Genomic DNA, 21,382 nt, shown 5'->3' on the forward strand with positions numbered 1-21,382 from the left:
CAAAATAGTCAAGCAAACAACTTAATATATTTTGAGCCACATGCTAGGAATTTGACCCAGTAAAGAGAGATAAATGTTATAATAACGGTTATCACGATTTTAGAAGCAGAGGATTGGTGGGTGTGGAAACGAACGAAATAAATTCCTAAGTGAAATTGTTCCAATAATTAAGGCCCTGTCAAACTTACCTGTTTCCTTTGAGAAATTGTGAGATCTAAGAACAGGAAGTAGTATCACGAAAGTATTTAAATTGACCTTAATTGTAACAGACCGAGTATTTATTATCGGCGATAAATAATAAACTTACAATAAATTTATAAAGCCAGGTAGTTCTTCTGATGTTGCTAGTGGCTAATTATTATTGCATAGTTTAACCTTATGTAATTATTATTGTTTATGTTTAGTTAACGCATACTTAGAAACAACTTATGGAATACCATTTCGGTTCATATTGGTAGAAAGTTTAGATTTTCGGAGATAACAATAATTTAGTTAAATCTGTAAAATTGAGTTATTTACTGGCAACAACTGAGAATAGTAAAAAAAAAGTAATCTAACAAAACAAAACTTCTGATAAAAAAATTAATATTTTTTTTTGCTTATCAAAAAGATAAGAAGTAGTTAAAGTATTTAGAATAATAAAAGTACAAAAATCATTATATAAACTTCTACATAAATAACATAAGAAAACTAAAGTTCTAATAAAGAATATAATCTTTATTTTTTTTTGTATATCCAAAAGACAAGAAGTGGTTAAGGTTAAACCGCCGCTTCTCGGGTCCAGAAGGAAAGCTATAAATATAATTTTTTTTTTCTATTCTTTTAAATTCGATTCGAAGGGTTCGACGTGGGACTCGAAATTTCCTTCCAAGTCTTCAATAAAAGAGAAAAGGTTTCTGTTTTATCAGGTCGTATTTTTTTTTTTTTTTTTAAGTAGTATTTCTATCATTTCCTAAAACATAGAGTATATTAATTTTTTGGGGGGCATTTTTTTTTTTTTTCACCTACCTGTACTGGGAATATATATAAGAGAAGTATTCCGATCATGAAAAATTGAAAATTCAGGGAAAAACTCCTTTAGATGCTCCCTGATTCAAACTCACCAAGTCTCACATAATGGTCTGTGTGTGAACAGCCTATATCAAAAACAATTAGTCGTAATCAACAGAAATTAACTATTTAGCGCATTGTTATGCCTGGGATGTTACAGCAACTTCTTCGATTTGTAACTTTAGAGAATCGATTTTGCACTTACGTATGTTCTTAAAAATTACTCCAACGATTTTGATTAAACTTGGTAAATCAATGAATAATTAAGAGGTCTATATTCTCATTGAAATAGTCCAACAGGACTTAGATGACCAATTTATAGAAAAAGTTTCTCTAAAATACCTTTTATTTTCTTTAATTCAAATAAGTAAACAGTTCTCACTGTAATTAACAACAATAATGGATGAATTTAACAATAATAATGCTGAACAATTTCATAAATAGTTGAAAGAGAAATATTGGAACTGCAGTTCGAATCTGAAAAAACCAAGAGCGCCCAATATATCCTGATCGTATATTAGTAATAAACCATTTTAATCAAATAAGCAAACGGAGCTTGTATTTTTTTTTTATATAATTTTATTTTATTCTGTCTTATAGTTGGGCAATGGCTATACGGATCTTAAAGCTGATTCAAACTTTATTTACAAATTTATAAATGAAATGATGATAAAATAAGAAATAGAAGAGAAAAAATAAATAATAAAACAATATCTTAAACGCAATCATTCCTGTTTACAATATTTACATTCAGTCTGAACAACTCCGAATCGAGCTCCTCCATCCAGTTGTGGAGGAAAGGGACTGGGAAGATTCCGGCACTGCTCTCTCAACAGTGTAACTATTGTAATATCAATAAATTTTATGTAAACTTTTGTTTTTTAACATTTTTATTTAAAATTTATTATAGAACATCGTATAATTGCATTCTACTTGTTAAATTCTCATGGTTTATGATGTCTTAAACATCGAAAAGCCTAATTTTTCACAACGTTTACTGTTGCTTTTACGGTACATGTTTTAATTGTTTCTGTTATTTTTTTTTAGCACTTCAAGCCGCCAGCAGCGTAACCAAGCAGAAAAAAACAGAAGAGACAAGTTGAACCAATCGATTAGTACGCTTGCATCGCTTGTGGTGCCGTACACCTCCTCCGGTAAGAAGGTGGACAAGACCTCAGTTCTTCGTCTCAGTGCTAACTTCTTGATGAGGCATATGCGTAAGTGTTTTTATAAATTAAAACAATTAACTACAGTATACGTTTTATTTTTTTATTAACTTAATCTCATTTGAATTAATAGATGTTAGTGTCCATACTGAATAGCTTATGATGTTTTTTTTTTTTAAAGTAATGAATACAGAAAGGTTAATTTTATAACTTTCAACTTTTTTAGATAAAAAAATAATCATGTTAAAAGCTTTTCCTTTAGTAGTACAACGTCCGCTTACCAGACCTGAATACACTGATTTCAATTTAAGTAATTTGTGATATTGGATCGAAAAATATTAGATACATGTTTGTGTGTTCTTTCCAAAACGCCCTAAGAGCCGAGAAAAAAATATTTTTTACATTTTAGAAATTTGTTGTATTATCGTATGCCGCCGGTACTCTGCATGTATTTAATGCTTATTATTAGGGACCTGATTTTCGTGCAATTGCATCTTTTGTTCCCTAGGTCCAGATTTCCAACCTCGACAAAAATTCGAATCTTGGTAAAAATTCAAACAATAGTATTTTAATTTTGCTCAAAATCGCACGTTTTGAGTTTTTTCTGAACAAAATTGCACGTTTTACTCCTTTTGTGCTAAATTATTTTGTTAAATTCCCGATTTTGTGTTTCAGGTGAAAGTTTTTAAAACGCAAATGCACAATTAAAGTGGCACTTACATTTTCCGAGGGGGAACCCACTTTGCTCTAAGTCCGTGGTGGGTGGCGTCCGCACATAATTCTATTTCCAGCTTAGCGTCCGCAAACTTCCTTGGGTTGAAAGCCACTGTGCTATATAAACAGATAAAATATTAATTTTATACATATAGAAAGAATATAGAACCCAAAAATTGAGGAACGTTGATTCAATATTTCTAAAAAGATTATGAGATAAAAAGTAAAGAAAGTAGAAGAATTTAATCGTAATATATATATGCATATCTGTTTTATGAATATTATAGAATACCTAAGCATAAAAAAAACTCACAAAATAAAAGAAAAAGAAATATACATATATATTTTATATTTAAACTAAAAAAAAAAATAATATGTACAAAACTTTTTAATTGAAAATAATGAGTATGTTCTTACTTTGCGAAAAATCGCAAAAAACAAAAACAAATAATAATCAATAAAATATGGATGTGAGCCATATAAACAGAGGTTCTTATAATGTACATGATAAAAACACTCCTAGACTGTAAGATAAATGAAATACGGTTTTCATAAAGGCATTAGTAATGAATCCATAGCTTTAATAAAATTTAAGAGTAGGAATTTGAAAATGAGGGTTTTAAAAGTGCCTAGGGAAGGTGTATAAAAGATTTTAAGAGGGAGAGTTGCGGAAATAGTGGAGCGGGTGAAAAAGGATCGTTGAAATGAGGCAGATCAGTGGAATTGAGTATACAGATTGACGAGATCTTGTGGTAAAGGAATGGAGAGAGAACTTGAATTAGAAATAATAATCAAAAGGAAGGACGTTAGTTGATGATTTCTTTGTATAGGAATGTTCTCAGGAATTATTGTCTACGGGAGGAGGGAAAGAACTCAGCGTTATGATGCTGAAGGAACGTCTCGGTGCACCGTTAATAAATTTTACGTTACTGTTCATAATTATGCCTATTCTGTCCCCAAGGTCCGCTGAGATATATTAAAATATTCACTTTTATACTAAACAAATGTAGAGCTACACAAAAAATAAAGGTCCGTTTTAAGACTATTTACACAATTCATTTTCTTGAATTGTGTTCCTGGCAAAAGGCTTCAGTCGTCATTTCTGTATGATTCCAAGTACCTTTTTTGTAGTTCAGAATAAATAAGAAGACACATTTTTGTTTGTGCATCAGGATATTGCGATGTAGATCTTAAGCTTTAAATACCTAGTATACGAGAGAAAGACAATCCGGAGTGCAATCATAGGAGTATAATAAACTAATTTTATTTTTGTTTATTATTACTCTCCTTGCCGCTTCCCCGATCATCTTTTTCTAATATTGAATCTACAGTGAGCAATGAACACATCATTAAAACACTATTTTATATGTTTTTATATGATATACCTGGTCAATCATTAAAAATAAGTTTATATATATTTTTAGTGGTTAGTCAGGGTTAAGGTTGAGGTTGTGGGATACAACATTTAAACAATGAAACATTTATAAATGCTTACATATAAATACATTAAAAGGTACATACACGTTAGAAGATATTCTTCTTGCCATTGCTAGTAGCAGAGTGGGCTCCTCCGGTTGAATCCGTACATCAAAGGGAAGGGTAGGGGAAGTGCAGTTTTGATTTTTACAACCTGCTGTCTGACCTCTTGGTCTTGATCCCTGTTCGGTTACGTCAGTCAACCTAACCCTGTACTGTCTCTCCTGTTAGGGGTGTTCCAGCTAGTCGCGGCTGGTTCTTAATGATACGTGGTCCGCCACTACTTGTGTAGTCACAAAGGTTTTTTTGTTTTGGCATATCTAACTCACTTCACTTCAGTTCGTGAAATCTAAGTTCCTAATACCACCAGTTTGTTATCATTTATTAATCCGTTGTTTTCTTGGCAGAAGCAAAATTGACAATCGCTCATCACTCCTCATACGAATTTTGAAAGCAATAGACAAATTTCTAAGTACCTTTAATTTTTATTATTTCAAAAAATGTATCTTCCCTCAGTGTTAATAGGAATAAATAATGGATGAATATAAGGTATGAAAGGATTTTATAATTATTCTTTTCCCATGGCAGTTATTTAAATAGTTATATTTTACTTCACTCACTGAAATGATGAATGTAATTAGGGGATTGCCATCCTGAATAAAAACGAAATAACTGTTTCGAAATGTGCTACGAATTATTTTATCTCAAGGGAGTAAGTGAGGGTTCTAAGATACGCGCACCAGATTTTTTCCTTTTTTAAAATCAATATATTGGCCCTAAGAAATCACAGTCTTCTGGGAACCATACTTCTCTTCAGTGTTTGTTAAGTGCAAGGGCCCGGTAAAAAAAAAATTCAATAAATTTCTTAAGATATAAATCCTAATAAAGCTATTCACGTTCAATAATTTTCAAGATACAATACTATCATAACAAAAGTAGTTTTAATTTATTTTGAGAAAACTATATCTAAGGAATGATTAGACGTACGGATGTCTACTTGCACTCACGTTAAAGCTAGTTTCGTGTAATATAGTGCCTATAACTATCCTGCCTAGGAGTAGTAGTTATATGATATTTGACTAAATTAATTCTCAAAATTTTGATTTCTAGTTGCGATCGTGCAAAATTTCGAATTCCACTTTTCGACGGCAAAACACGTTTTGTGGTCTCTTCAGTCCAAATAAACAAGTTAACGCAAAATAGCCTGTGTGTCCTTATTTGTGGTAAGCCTAGCCCAAAAAGGAAAACTCTTAATTTTTTTAATTTTTCTTTAACCGTAAATTTTTCGATTAAATCGATCGATAGTGCCTTACTTTATAGTTAGTTTCAATTTTCTCCAGAACGGCTCTATTGATTTTGATTAAACTCGGCATGTCAATATACAAATAAGTAGTCTTTATCATCGCCTAGCTCTTATCTCCATTGAAACAGTCTGAAAGGGCTTAAGTGATCAATTTTTAAGGAAATTTCTACTAAATTACCTTTAATTTTCTTTATTTGAAAAAAAAAATTACACAGTTCTTATTTTTAGCATTAATAAACAATAAATAAATACAAAATAGTGAAGATTTTTATGAATAACTGAAGGAGAAAAAAGGATAATATCCGACCGAAGCCGCTTGGTCCTTCCTGATTGCATTACAGATCTGTTATCTTTTGTTAAACATTTGTATTCTTGACAGAAATGAAATTTATATTCGTTACCCTTGCCTTGAGAAAATTTAAAATACAAATTATTATAGTAACAGAAAAATAATTTTCTTTAGTTCATAATTTTCTCCCTTCTTGCTCTTTTCATTTAATAATAATAATTTTACAAATGTTTTTTTTTCCTAAATTTCGAAACAATTATAACTTGGAGGAGCGGGACGACCGTTTACCGCCACAAATGAAGAAAATATTGAGCGTTCACGTGAGTTTCACGTGCTCTTAGACAAACGAGTAACTATTGACGAAGTTGCATATCTCAGCAAATTAGTCACAATTCTGTTTACGAATCATCCACAACAGACTTTCATAAAGTTTGTGCAAGATGCGTCCCAAAACAACTCACACTGTTGCATAAACAAACCCGCTTGGGCACCTGCCAAAAACATTTGGATCGCTATGGTAACGAACGACATCTTTTAGACAGGATTATTACTAGTGACGAAACATGGATCCATTATTACGAGCTGGAGAGTAAATGGCAGAGTATGGAATGAAAACATCCAAATTCACCGTGGAAAAAAAAGTTCAAGACCCAACCGTCCGCAGGAAAACTGATACTTACGGTTTTTCTGGATTCACAAGGTCCAGTACAATAACATTATGAGGAAAGGGGCACAACAATAAATAGTGTAAGATGCTTACTGCCAAGCTAAAGCCTGAAGCAACACCAAGGACTGTTGTCAAAAGGTGTTGTTGTTGCACGACAATGCCTGTCTGCATACTGCTGCCCACACTGCCGAAGCGCTCGAGAAACTCAATGTTGAAGTACTGGCTCATCCTCCATATAGTACAAGTGTCGGGAAGAAAAAAAAAGCAGTTATCTCACACCAATTTTTTATTACTTTAATTGGTATTAATTACGGTAGGGGGAATAAAAAATGGCGGCTGTTTCAAAATCATAAAAAAACAGTAATTTTTCATTTGGAGGTCTATATCTTAAAAACTACCAACAACACCAGAAAATCTAAGAGCACATTATTTAAATAAGAGTAATTTTGGCGAAATATTAGCCCTAATAGAGCTATTTACGTCCAATAGTTTTCGAGACATAGCCTTTTAAAAAGCAACATTTCTGAGATATCAGTAATCAGTTAATTTATTTTGAGAAGTCTATATCTCAGGAACTATTTGACGTACAGATGTCTATTAGCAATCAAATTAAAGCTAGTTAAATTCACTATAAAATACTTAATAATGATTACCTTCGTAGGAGTAGTAGTTTTTATGATATTTGACAAAATAAACTCACAAGATTTTCGTATAAGATGTTGGATTTTTGAAAAAAATATGTCTCTACACCCGTAAGACTTGCATATGTCTGCCCACACTCAATATAAAGGAAATTTAACTTCCTTTAAAGTAGTTTATGACACTTATCTTCGTAGAGGTAGTAGTTTTTATGATATTCGCATATGAATATAAATTTGGCAAATGAAAATTTGTCCTAACAACTATAAATTAATTTATTTTAGTAATTAGCAAATTTCATGAAAACTACTACTCCTACGAAAATAAACGTTATAAACTATTTTATAGCTCATTAAACTAGCTTTAATTTGAGTGCTAATAGACATCTGTACATCAAATGGTTTTTGAGATATAGATTTTTCAAAAATGAATTCACTAACTACTGTCCTTCTGTACGTCCATACAACATTTTTATGAAATTTTGAGTTTTAAAAAGCTATATCTCGGGGAACTATCGAACATAAATAAGCTCTATTAGGGCTTACATTTTAGCAAATTGACTCTACTTTGAATGATGCTGAAGATTTTCTATTGTTGTTGGTAGTAGTAAAGATATACAGCTCCAAATAAAAAATCAATTATGTTTAACGTTTTGAAATAGCCGCCATTTTTTATGGCCCCTATTTATACTTGGCAGAATCATCTATTTTAATAGTAATTATACCTAGTTTTCAATTAAGTAATCAAAAATTGGGGTGAAATAACTCCCCTTTTCTCCTCTTGGGCTCTTGTACTAATATAGTCTCGATCTTGCCTGACTTTCATTTGTTCAGTCCACTCAAAGAGGCATTAAGGAGTCGACGATTTACCTCGGGCGAAGCAATGAAAGAAGCGGTGCATTCTTGACTCGTAGCTCAACCAAAAACCTTCATTCATGAGTGCATCATAAAGCTTGTACAACGATGGACCAAGTGCGCTGAAAAGCAAGGGGACTAAGTCGAAAAATGACGTACTTGTAAGTTCCCATTTGATTACAATAATATTTTATAGCTATATTGCGGACAATAATTGACTTACCGTCGTGTATATGGAATATATAATAAAGCGAAATGAAATAATGTGATCGGATTACGGTTCGAGTTTTCGACCGGAATTTATAATCCCCTGATTTGAAATAACCAATGTGTAATCCCCTGATTCGAAATAACCAAGTCTCGCAAAAGAGTGTGTGTGAACCAGCCTTGATCAAAAATGAAGAGTCATACTTAATAGAAATTACATATTTTGGGCGTGTACGCCTGGGATGTTTCAGAAACTTGTTTATTAAACTCTCTAAAAGTAAGTGATGTTTTAATATAGGATTGATATTATTCTCATTGAAATCGCCTGACAAAGATTTTTAGGTTTGACAAAAATGAGGTAAGATTTGTTAAATAAATTCCTATAAAGTTACCTTAACTTTTATTGATTTAAAATAATTCAGCATTTCACATTTTTACTAGTAATACAAAATGGATAATCTATTTTGTTAATGTAGTAATATTTTGTCGCCATATTTTTTAATTGTTTAGAATATATTACTGCCAATCCCATCATTGCCGCAATTAGAGAAAGTTATTTATTGGACTTGATTCTGTACTACCCGTGCAGGAGGAATAGCGAGTTATGATACTGGTTATCAATTTATTTTATGTCGAAATTTATTACGTAACTCTTCGTGAAATAAAAGTTGAAGGTTTGGCAGCTAATGATTTTACTTCATGAAAAAAAATAGGAAAAATGTGGAATTGGCAAAGTCATTAAAATATCAAGATTGTGGAACGAGATCGTACCTGACCATCCAGGTCATATCATCCAGCCCTCTGGGTGTGATCATTCCAACTAACAGGTTTCACTTCTTATTTTGCAATCACTTATGCAACTTTAATTGCGAATTACATGCCAAACCAACGTTTAGTTGGACTGTCATACATTTTGTTGAAATACAATACTCGCCATAGTCAAATTTTATAAAATATCAAATTTCCGCATTTGAACCCATAAGGCACAGACGAAGTCTGGCTGTTTACTGCAATATCTCGGTTATTGACGACAGCTTGTTCATTTGTCCAAACTGTTCAACAGTTAAAATTTGTAAGACCTACATTGTGGATGGAAACGTCTGCAATCAATAAATAGTTGATAACTATTGTTGTTCAGTTTGATTATATTAGTTACAAAGTAATATTTTTTATCTTCATACCTTGAAATTGTCAACATTATTGTTCCATTGATAACACCTTAAAATCTAATAATATCGTTTATATTTTAAGTTAGTTTACTTATACATTTCGCTAAAACTTAATGATATGTACTGAGAATGAACTGTTGGTAAATGTATATTTCCTAATTTTTCATAATGTATAATTTAAGGAACCTAAACGTAGGTTTTTAAAGTTTTTATCTTGTCCCAATACTTGAAACAATTTTGATTTGTTACGGTATTAGTCTAATTAAACTATCCTATTTTCGTGTTGTCAATAAAGGCTTGACATTCTAAAATCAGTTTTTAGATCCACATCCACACCCTGCTACCTCGTTTTTATTTATGGATTTAACGCGTGTGAACTTTGGACTTGATTTGAATGATTATTCGAAGACTACAATTATTTTTGTTGTATTTATTTTTTAACTAACGTATTAGGATTTTATCAACTCTTTTTATTAATTTTTTTTTCTTAGCGGTCATGTACTGGCGTTTTAGATTTTAGCCATATACAGAACTATTATTTATTAATTTAAGCTTAGTTAATTAATGCGATTTATTTATTGTTATAATTATGGTTCATTTAAAATAAGTAACTCTTAAATATTGAATCAACCTATATGAATAAGTCAGTTCATAATAAAATATGCCTAAGTGTCGTGCAATACAGTGTTTGCAACGATTGAAGGCGCAAAACCAACATAAAGGCCTGGTTATTGTTCTTTCTCCTCATACAACTGTATCTATATTATTTCTAAACTTGAAATTGATTTTACTCAGGTGATTAAGTGGTAATTGAAATAGGTATTTTTACTTGCATTTAACTATACTTTGTTTTTATAACCTCCTTTCTAGTCATTTCTAACATACGGAGGGGAGGGGGGGTTATGTAGTGGTAACCATCACATTTTAATGATGGTGGAAGATCAAGTTTTCATTTTGCGAGACCACCACAAAAATAAAAATCGACCCCCTAAGCCCTATTCGAACCGGCGCCGTTGTAGTCGTGAGGTAATCGCGCACTTACATATACATAAAGGCCAAGTTTTACGATTGTGATCAATTTGGAATTTAATTTTTGGACGGTAATGTGTATTTGTTTTAAGGCCTCCCGAGTCTTATTATGGACAGTTATTATGCATATATAATAGGTATGCCTGGTATGTTGCAGCTACGTCTTCGTTCAAACTGACCCACCGGATATTGTACTTTATATAATAGATTTTGCACTTAGGATTTGAAAAAATATTCTAAAGATTTTTGTTTTTTTTTAACTCGATAAATCAATGTAAAATGAAGTGATCTTTTGTATCAAATCGCTCTTATCCTTATTGAAATATTCTAACAGGACTTAAATGACGAATGTTTAAAAAAAGCTACACCTAACATACTTTAAATTTTGTTTACTTAAAATAATTTATCATCACATATTTTCGTTAGTAATGAAAAATGAATAAATATAAACTATGACATGATTTAATAATTAACTTCATGAGGGTGTTAAGTAAAAGTTGTGTGATCCACGCACTGCACCAGATTATTTAACTTAAAATTTAGGTTAGTTTATCTGTTACCGTATAGAAAGAGCTCTGCCGCTCTGCCCCAGTGTCTTATTGTCGTGAAAGTACTAACATGACTGAAAACTATCATGCTTGTTTTATCCGTAATGCTTTGCTCTTCTCGGGTGGTCAGCTACTCTGGTCGACCAGTACTCATTTACTGTATAAAAAATAGTAGATAAATTAATTTAGTAAATTGGATTTTTTTTTTCAAAACTATATCTTTTCACAGTTATCTACGATATTAATCATTTTTTACTTCTGAAGATGGTTGTTTAGCTCATTTTACATTTTTTCCTTATCCTAGAGTTGACTATGAAAATAATAGACATTAGTTAGGATGTTGATATTAAATGGTTAAAAGAGTATTATTTTATTAAATAGTTATACAAAATTTAGTTAAACTGTTCTAATAATGCTTCAACAATTAAAAAAGTTTACTATGGTAATTTTTATAATAATCCAGTCCCAGAATCTCATGAGGTACTCTTGAGATCTAGATATGACGTAACGGGCACTTAATAACTAGATCTGTTATTTTCAGAGAAATAAGCTATTACACAACTCTCCAGAATTTACTAAACTGGAATTGCAACATTTTTTAGCACTGAGCACGTGTAAGAATAACAAATTAACAAAAAATTACTTTATGGCAGTGGTTCCCAACCGGTGGTCCGCACGAGGATTGGAGTGGGCCAAAGGAGGGTGCGGCCATACCTGTTTTTTTGTGGATTCATTATAATTATTTTATTAATTATCATTCTGATCATTGGGTGTTAACTAAAAGGTTTTAACATATGAATGCACATTATAAGTGACTCAAAAAGCACTTATAAGCTTTTTAAGTCTGGAATAGAGGTGGACTTAATGGCTTCTATGAGTTGGGAACCACCGTTACATGGTTTATTTTAGAATAGTTACATTTAGGAAAAAATATTTAAATTGAATATTTTTCTACATTTTTTTAGGTGTTATTATAGTGATCCCAAAATTTTATTATATTTTTCTCTATCTTATTTCAATATCCAACTATCATCTTATACCGATTCTGAAAAAGCTACCGATAGAGTTTTATTTTTTCGATTTTTGATTTTTATTGGGTTTTAAAATAGGTTCTTAGCGTTTTTTACTGACGATTTCAATAAAAACTTCAGATTTTTGTAAGTATTTTTAATCAATTATATGTGATCTATTTTGATTTATTACATGTTACTATCTTTCAGGTAATTTTTTAATTCTTCCTCCCAGAACTTCTCAGATTTTTGCGCAATGAACTCCTCTATGCGTGTTTTGCAGTCCTCCAACGAATTAAAGTGTTTCCTGTTAAGAGAGTTTTGAAGGACCCGAAATAAGTTAAAATCTGTTGGGGCAAGATCTGGTGAATAGGGTGGGTGGGGGATCACATCCTAGCCAAACAACAATAATTTCTGCTGGGTCTGCAAAGACAGGTGAGGACGGGCGTTATTGTGATGGAAAACTATGCCTTTGCGATTATGAGACACAAATAATTTGAGACACTCGCATGAGATATTTTAAGCGTTTCTACGATGTCTCGTGTCGTAGAGTGAGGGCTGTCTGTGACCAATGCCTGAATTTGGTCATCAACAGTTGAAGGACGACCCGAGCGCTCTGCGCTTTCCAAGTCAAAATTTCCGGTTCTGAACCGAGCAAACCACTTAGGGACGGTGCTTTCTCCTAAGGCATCATCGCCATAAACACTGCAAATTTTGTTAACCGTCTCAGCAGCGTTTTGAGATTCCTTTTCAGAAATAAAAAATCATCAAATTGCGGAAATAAATCTTTTTCTCTTCCATTTTGAGATAGCAAAATACTACTTAAAGATTAGGAATCTCGGTTGAAACTGATTCATAATACCACCTTAACTAATGCTTTTTTATAATATGTAAGCATTACTGACCAAGTAAACATGATTTTATTAACACAGAGAGGATTAAATTGAAATATTGAAAAAACTACGAACTTGTCTTGAAACAAATCCCAAATTTTGAGGTATAAATATTTTTTTAATAAAGTGTTATATCTTTTTTATATTATTAAATTTCAATTCTTTTTTTTTTTTTACCAAGTTCCAATAAAATCTGATGGAGCCAGGTTAAAAAATATTTCTTTTCGCTTGACTTGATGACCCGAATATTTATATTTTCAATAAAACAAAGCATAAAAATTATTATTTACATTACTAGGATAATGTAAATTATAAACGGCTGTCGAGTTATTTAGATGTCCTTCATATAAATATCTTTTATCTCTGATAATTTGATACTTTATTTTAGAATAGGAATAGGCTCTATAAATAGATTTCAAAACAAAGACAAGTGAAAAACAAAGAAACAAAAAATTGTTTTAACACTAACATTTGAATACTTGAAAATTCTAAAAAAATTACTCTATATTCTGTGTTCAAATCCTTACAATTCTTATATTGTGTTCAATTTGTTAGATCTCCTTTTCTTGAGAGGTAATTAAAATTTTGTCGTTTTTCTTCTTTTAAAAAATTATATAATTTTCCTAAATACAAACGTATTTCATTTGACTGAAGAGTTTTCTTTATCCTTTTTATTTAATTAGTTCAATAACTGACAATAGCTCAAAAATTCATGTAAAGAATTTATTTTTTTAACTTTTTATGGAAAACTTGAAGAATAAAAAAAAATGAGTATAAAAATTTATTTTTTAAATTTATTTGTTTATGGCTTTTTAATTAAGAAAATCATCTCAGTCTGTTGTTACAGGCCTTCTCAATAAATCTTTAAAAAGAGAGAAAAATGCTTTATTCATTCATGCCACTGAAATACATCGGGTTGCTACATTACACATCATACTAATTAATCCGTGATCGGACATATATAAATTACATATTCTTACATAATATAACAAAAAAGAAAGGAAACATTTTTTTTCCCAACAGTTTTCTTTTACAATCAATTCCAATCTGCACTCTAAATACAAATATTTCAATTTATTCCTTTTTTCTTTCCCTTTCTTGTCCCTTCCATTCCACAATTTTTATTTCATTTGATCGACAAATTCACTCTCCCAAATTCCTCTTCACTAAAATATAAATGTTCAGATATTTATTTTTTTACCAGTTTTTTTTAATATCTTTCATTTTTTATATTTTATAATAAAATGAGTTTGGTTCATGGTTTCTATTCTATAAATGTTTTTTTGTGTATTGATCCTAAAAAAAAGTTATTGAAAACACTAACATATAACTGTTATTAGTCTAGGATAAAAGAAGCAATAGGGCTTTCAACAGAAGCATACTCACAATGGTTGGTTTGGTAGCTCCCAGTTGACATAATACCTTTACACTTTTAAAAAGTACACTTCGCTCTTGCTACCGATTCAGTTCATTTTAGAAATGTCTCAGATCTGTGCCTTATTATCTTTCTAAAACTTACTATAAATTTCTCTTAGGCCTTCAACCTTTTAGGAAAACTAAATAGATCTACTTTCAGAGAATCGATTTTCATGACTATTACGATTACGTTTCGTATAACCATTTAGCATATATATAATTTTTTTTTAAATATTTACTAATGATAAAAATTAAAAACTACAGTATATTGCTAGCTCTACACAGATCGGAATAATAACGAGGTTATGAGTAAAGGTAGGTTGGCGATATTGAAGCAGTTTTATGTCGTCAGAACTTGGCCAATAAATCTTAACAAATAATTGGCCAAAATGGCCCATACATAATTGTTACCCAAACATGAGAGAGGCGTAAGTAAGGCGAGAATAAAATGGACGGGTTTTTTAAATCGGCCGAACAAGTTGGTACCCGGCCTTCAGGTTCAACCACCCTGGTCTGTGTAATCTGCTTCATGAATTTTTTTTAGCATATATATTAATTTTGGCCGTTAGTTCTATTTCAGGGTTGTTTGTAATGTTCCTCTAAGTGTTTTTATAATTTAACTGCTATTCTATTTTGTCTTCATTATTTATTATTTTCATATCCCTAGCGGGGCTTATAGCAACTCAAGGCTACTTCAGTTTCTCCATTGGCTCTGTCTCACATGAATTATTTTCAATTTCATTTGACGTTGTATTGTATTGTCTTTACATCGGCTCCTAGACCTTCTTTTTTTATTTAATTATTTCAAGGTAATAACCAACGTATGGGTCATTATTGTATTAATTTCCGAAATAGTAAAGAATAGACTTGTAATTTAGGACTTTTAGGCTATACCCTTGACCACACACTGGGTCCGAATTCATGGCTATTATTATATTGAAGTGTGAAACTATTGGAACCTGTGGTAAAATTTGATTAAATTTTATGGTAGAGCTTGGAATGATGGATAAACTGAAAAAGTTTATCCACGGCTTATTTGTTATTCTGCAAGATGGATTGGGGATCCGCTGGTACATCATATAACGATTTGAGGGAATTATATACTCGGCATTCATTCAAAATGTGTTTAACAGTCAGTCCTGTTCCACAAGTTTGACATACAGTTGGAGAATCGCAGGCCATAAGATAATCGTGGGTCAGACCATTGTGTCTTTAAGGATGTGCTTATCTCCTCCTTCTCGGAACTATTATTATGGTTTTCCTAATAATTATTTCTAGCTCTAGCCTGCTGGTTTCAGTTTCGAGTTTTCCAGCGGCATTCTTTATTGAGTTCAGCGACCTTGCTACAATAGCCGCATCATCTTCATTGGCTTGCAGCTGTTTGGCGGCTCCGCTCTATTTGAGGTGGCTTGAAGAGCTATGTTAAAAGAGTACAGTTCTAGTGAGTTTCCCTACCTGAGCCCAATCCCAGTCTGGAAAAGATCTATGATACTACTTCCACAACACTTTACTTTCTATTTCATATTTGTCTTTGAATATTTTGCCAGGCACATATAATTGGTAGGTTTTGCTCTTGTATAGTTCACAGTATGTGAGTATTATAGGCTGATTTATAGTCCATTTTCATCCAAATTATTTTATTGTATTCTTTCATTTTCTCGTATCTTACTTGACCACTATAGATCTATTACGACTCCTTGATATTTTCCAATTCTTTTTTCTACAAAACCTTTTATTTTTTCTTAATATACCTTTTTATTTGGAATTGCAGTTTCTTAATTTTGTTCGATTTAATTTTAATAGTATTTCTATATTAAATTAGAAATCGTTTGGTTTATTTTCTCATATATATGTTTGATGGATAATTTATTTGGCTGATACAAACTTATTTATTAACGAACAGATTATATTTTAAGTTGTGTTTATATTATTATTTATTTTGTATATCATTTCCTTCTAAGATAACGAATTTGGAATATTGACTGGTATTTTTAAGTTTATTTTGTTTTCAATTTTGTTCCATTTCAAGTAAATTTATATATTTTCTCTGTATATTAGTTATATTTCTGTTATCACTTAACTGATTTACATTGTGTATATTAGTTGTCTTAAGGAATGTAATAGCTGTTAGCAGCTCCTTAAATTGCCACTTGTAATTACCATTAATTACAAATATCACTACACAAATGGATCCCATCTGTGCTTGTTAGGTGCCTAAATAATATAATGGCATGCACTCTTTTTATTTCTATGAGATTTGGCTGTTTTTTTTTTTTTTGGCTTTTTTTTGTGAGTGAGGGTACACGTTAGCCTACCAATATCTATTTTATATCTGGAATTGAAAAGTAGTTATGAAGAAACGTCATATGGACCGAACAAAATAATAATTTTACAGAAAATGTAAGATTTAAGAAATGGAATCCTCTCTATTGACTTCATTCGAGTCCAAATGATGGTAAGGCCCGAAAGACGGTCACAGGTACTCCGCAGAAACTAGATATTGGAATATAGGAGAGCACTTGAATGAAATATTTGGAACACTAGCGTGATCATTTCCTACCGGGATTGTTAATAATTTTTGACTATATATCTAAATTTGATATTTTTTGGAGCTGTTGCTTCTTGTCACTGATATATAATGAGTTTGCTGTTCACTGTTGAATGAATTTTATTTTTTTCTGGATCAAAATAAAATCTGTCTGAAATGGATGGGCATAATGCATGTTAATTTGGATCTCAAATAACGTCACTGATATTTTTTATCTTTCTTTTAAATACTACCGAAATCCTGTGAAGGAGTTTCTTATTCTCTTAGAAACTAATATTGAAACGCTTAAAGAAAATTAACATAACCAACTGTTTCATATTTAAGTGGTGTCTATAATAGTAGTTCAGGAACAAAATATACAACCTTATTGTATTTTACTTATATAAATTATTTGTCACGAGAAAAACATCCTCTCTGTTATATGGGATTTTTTTAAGTAGGAAATTGCAGCTTTTCATCGAAATAAACTATCCAGAACTCGTAAAAATGAAAAAGGTATTATCTTTATCTATCGTTCTTTATCCATCTTCATCATTCTATATTCCTTAAATATATTATTCATGGTCCTGGAATGGATAAAATATTCCTAAATGAATGCTTTTATCATCTTATAACGAAAGTTGGACCCTGATTTTTTTTTTTAATTTGAATAAATAATTAAATAATTCACTTATACTTATAGAAATGTAATCGATTAACATAAAATTTTATTTTTTAAATTATATGATGAATAATCACAGGTACTACTTGAGAATTAATTTAATAAATAAGTATTGATCGCTCTAAAACCGTAATAAATTAAATAATTTTTATTAAAATTGCATGGATGATCGGTTTCGATTAGTATAGCTATGTTGATTATCTGATTAGACAAACTTAAATTGGTTTAAAGTTATCCACAGAGCTCTCATTCAACAATTTAAGTTCAAGATTAAACGAGATAGAGTTTTCCAATTAAAATATTTATGCATTCTGTAATTTATTTTAGGTCTCAATTACTATGTCAGATTACACGAACGTGTAAACTAGGTTCATCACATCAAAACCCCTGTAAACTTAAGAAAAAAGAAGGCGTTCTAATCATTGTCTACTGACTACCTGTAATATTTGCACATTGATACATTCAAAACTTCAATCGTTACACATCCACCAAAAAAAGATTTTGATTGGAGAAGTTTGTCAGGGGGTATGGTCAGCAAAGAACAACATAAATAAACAAAATCATATTTATTTATTTTTAATCTATTTATTAATTTATTTAATAAGCTCACTATTTTTCATTGTCTGTCATAATGTTCAATTTGTAGATTCAATTTATTTATTTAATTTTTTTTTTTCGACACTACTTGCATATCTTATATTATACATATCTTCTTACCTACATGGTATTATATTTCATCTGTCACTATTTTCAATGTACTACCATACAATTCCACGAATATCAATCAATTAAAAATTTTGTACTATTCAATTATCAGTTATCAATTTTTATCATTTATGATTTAATTCAATATTTTGTATAATTCTAAATTTGTTTGTATACTATTCCTTTTCAATTGTATGTTACTCTAAATTTTGTTATTATCTCTTTTGTTCTATAGCCCTGATAAAGACCAGAAACTCAGATCGAAACGTCGGCATAAAATAAATAAATATGGTTTTGTTTATTTATGTTCTTCTTTGCTGACCGCACCCCCCGACAAACTTCTCCAATCATTAATCTACGGTCAACTATCTACACCTCATTAAAAAAAGATTTTATTTTATTATGAATTGAGTATATTCCGAAGAAAATGCCGTGTACTGAGGTTTCTTCCTTTTCTACCGCTTCTACAGTTTGTTTCAAATCCCAATGCAGGATTGTCACTACATGTAACAAAAAGTATTAAGTAATAAACAAAAAAATAAATTACACTAATGAATGCACGTTAAATTTCGGCTTTTGGTGTCCAAATTTAATTATAAATTATTACTTATCTTTGAAAAATACTATTCCAATATAAATTATCAAAAAAAATTTTTTTGAACTGTCTGACTGGACCTCTTATAATAAAAAAAATTATGATAATCACCTGGGAGAAGGGAGTTTAATTGATTATTTCCTTATTACATTTTTTCTAAATTAATATAATTGTATATAGTTAACAACATAATAATGGTTTTGAACGTAAATAACGGTTTTCAACACCTAATCTATTGACTAATTTAACATTGGTTTTAAAAATTAATAAAATAAAAAAAATATATAATATTAGAATTTAAAAGACAACCTAAAATACAATATTATGAAGGAGATGGTCAGGGATGTGGTCACAAGAAAACAAAAATAGTTAATTATTTTATATTAACTGTATTAAGCCCCTGACCATCTTCTTTATAATTTGAATCAATATGGTTAATTGTTTATAACCATAGTATAAATTATTATTTATTGTTGTTAACCATTAGTATAAAATACAATATGTTTACTGTGCATTACTTCAACTCTTATTAAAGTACGCCTACTATTTAATTAAGGCAAGCATTGTTAAATACCCTTATGCATTAATATATAAATTATTAAATATCACATCGATAACAACTTTTAACCAGTACCATTGTGTTTCAGATCTCAAGGAGAATGAGCAACTTGCCGTACCAAGCGAATGGTGTCAGAAGCTGCTCGATGTGAGTCAAATTGTTAAGCATTAAATTTATAGTATTCGTAATTTATGTACAGAAAGTAATTGGTTTTTATGTATCTGCTTTTAACAGGAATTGCAGGGAATGTTACTGGTTGTTTCGTCTTCCGGGAAAATAATCTTTTGGTCTGAAAACGTCGAGTCTTTCCTTGGACATCAGCAGGTAAGGTTTGAAACGTTATTATATAATTTATTTATTTAATATCAGCATTTCCTTGAATAAAGGTATTTCTAAAAATTGTAATAAGTAACTATAAAATAAGGAATTGGTTAAGAAATATGATTCTTAAGAATATAATATATAGTTCGTAATAAAATAATTTTAAGACAATAAATCGTTTCCTCCTAAGAAATGTTTGAAGTGTGTATTATCATACGGCTAACAAACAAGCTGTAAATAAATGAGCTATAAGCGATTATTGAGGTGTAGATAGTTGACCGTAGATTAATGCTTGAAGAAGTTTGTCGGTACAACAACATTGTTTGTTGTTCCGACAAACTTCTTCAAGTATAAGCGATTATATTTGAAAAGAGGTTTCGAACACTAATTTTTTGTTGGACCATTAAATAATGACCACTATATTCTTCAAGGATTTTGAAAACTTTATTTTTGAAATTAAATTGAAAATTTGACGTTGAAATCATATAATTTGCAGTGTGTTGAAATTTTTAAATTGTTAATTCTTAGATGTTTTTCTCTATGATTAGAGTTTAATTGACTATATTTGAACAGAGGTTTCGAACATTACGAATGTCGACCATTCGATACCATTCAATAATGGTATATTCTTCACTATATTCTTCAAGGATTTTGAAAACTTTATTTTTGAAATTAAATGGAGAACTTAATGTTGAAATTATATAATTTGCAGTTGTTGTTTTTGAACATTACGAATGTTGAATCATTTAAAAATGACCACTAAATTCTGTTCAAGGATTTTGAATTCATCCTAATTTAAATTATGCCCATGGCTATGGAGAAACATTTTATTAAGATTATAGTATAATTTATTATAAATTATCAATCAGAATTATTGAGGAAAAATATTCTTAGAACCTCATTAAAAATACTATCAAATTAATAAACATCTATAGAATAAAAAATTGTATTCAAATGTATTTTTATATTAAAATAATGTTTTATTTATTAATTTAATTTTCAAACAATTTTATTTTATTATATTGTGTGCTGTTTTGGCCTTCTTTTTTTTATATAACTTTGGCCATTTTCAAACTTATTTAGCAAAGATACTATTTACTACTGTTGTTATTTTAGTGCACTTTGTTGGACATTTTATTCAACTATTTTCGTTGGTGATAATAGTATCATTATATAACTGTGTGTGATAGTAACTAGTTATTTAAAAAAGAAATTTGATAATCCACAGACATCTCTGGAGTTTTAAAATTCGTTTCCAAATTGAAAACTTGCATATTAGTTTAAAAAAAATTGTTTTAAAGTAATGTATGAGTTTCATGCGTAATGTTAATTAATATGTTGTAATTAAACAGTCCCAAGAAGAAAAAAAATGCCAAATAACACTTTCACAGAGTTGTACTTATATTATCGAAGAATTTTAATAAGATGTCTAGAATGAAGAATTAAAGAAAAGAATTTAAAATGGCCTAAGTTATAAAAATAAAAAAAGGCCCAAACATCACTAATAGCAATAGAATTATAGTAATAAAAAAATTCTTCTTCTGATTTTTTTTTTTTTTTTTT

At 30.2% G+C, this 21,382-nt stretch overlaps 1 protein-coding gene across 1 annotated transcript in view; it reads left to right on the forward strand.

Moving 5' to 3' along the window:
* Positions 1-2,097: 2,097 nt before the first annotated feature.
* The window catches only part of LOC106684625 (basic helix-loop-helix ARNT-like protein 2), a gene marked incomplete at its 5' end in the record, with an annotated part of 79,467 nt that continues 60,182 nt past the window's right edge, over positions 2,098-21,382 (forward strand). Inside the window, 3 exon segments of the mRNA XM_067050339.1 lie at positions 2,098-2,267; positions 19,587-19,645; positions 19,733-19,822. Coding sequence (XP_066906440.1) covers positions 2,098-2,267; positions 19,587-19,645; positions 19,733-19,822 — 319 coding nt within the window.

Source organism: Halyomorpha halys, unplaced genomic scaffold, assembly GCF_000696795.3.
Source record: "Halyomorpha halys isolate HHAL.00 unplaced genomic scaffold, Hhal_1.1 Scaffold595.1, whole genome shotgun sequence".
In the NCBI taxonomy this organism is placed as follows: Eukaryota; Metazoa; Arthropoda; class Insecta; order Hemiptera; family Pentatomidae; genus Halyomorpha; species Halyomorpha halys.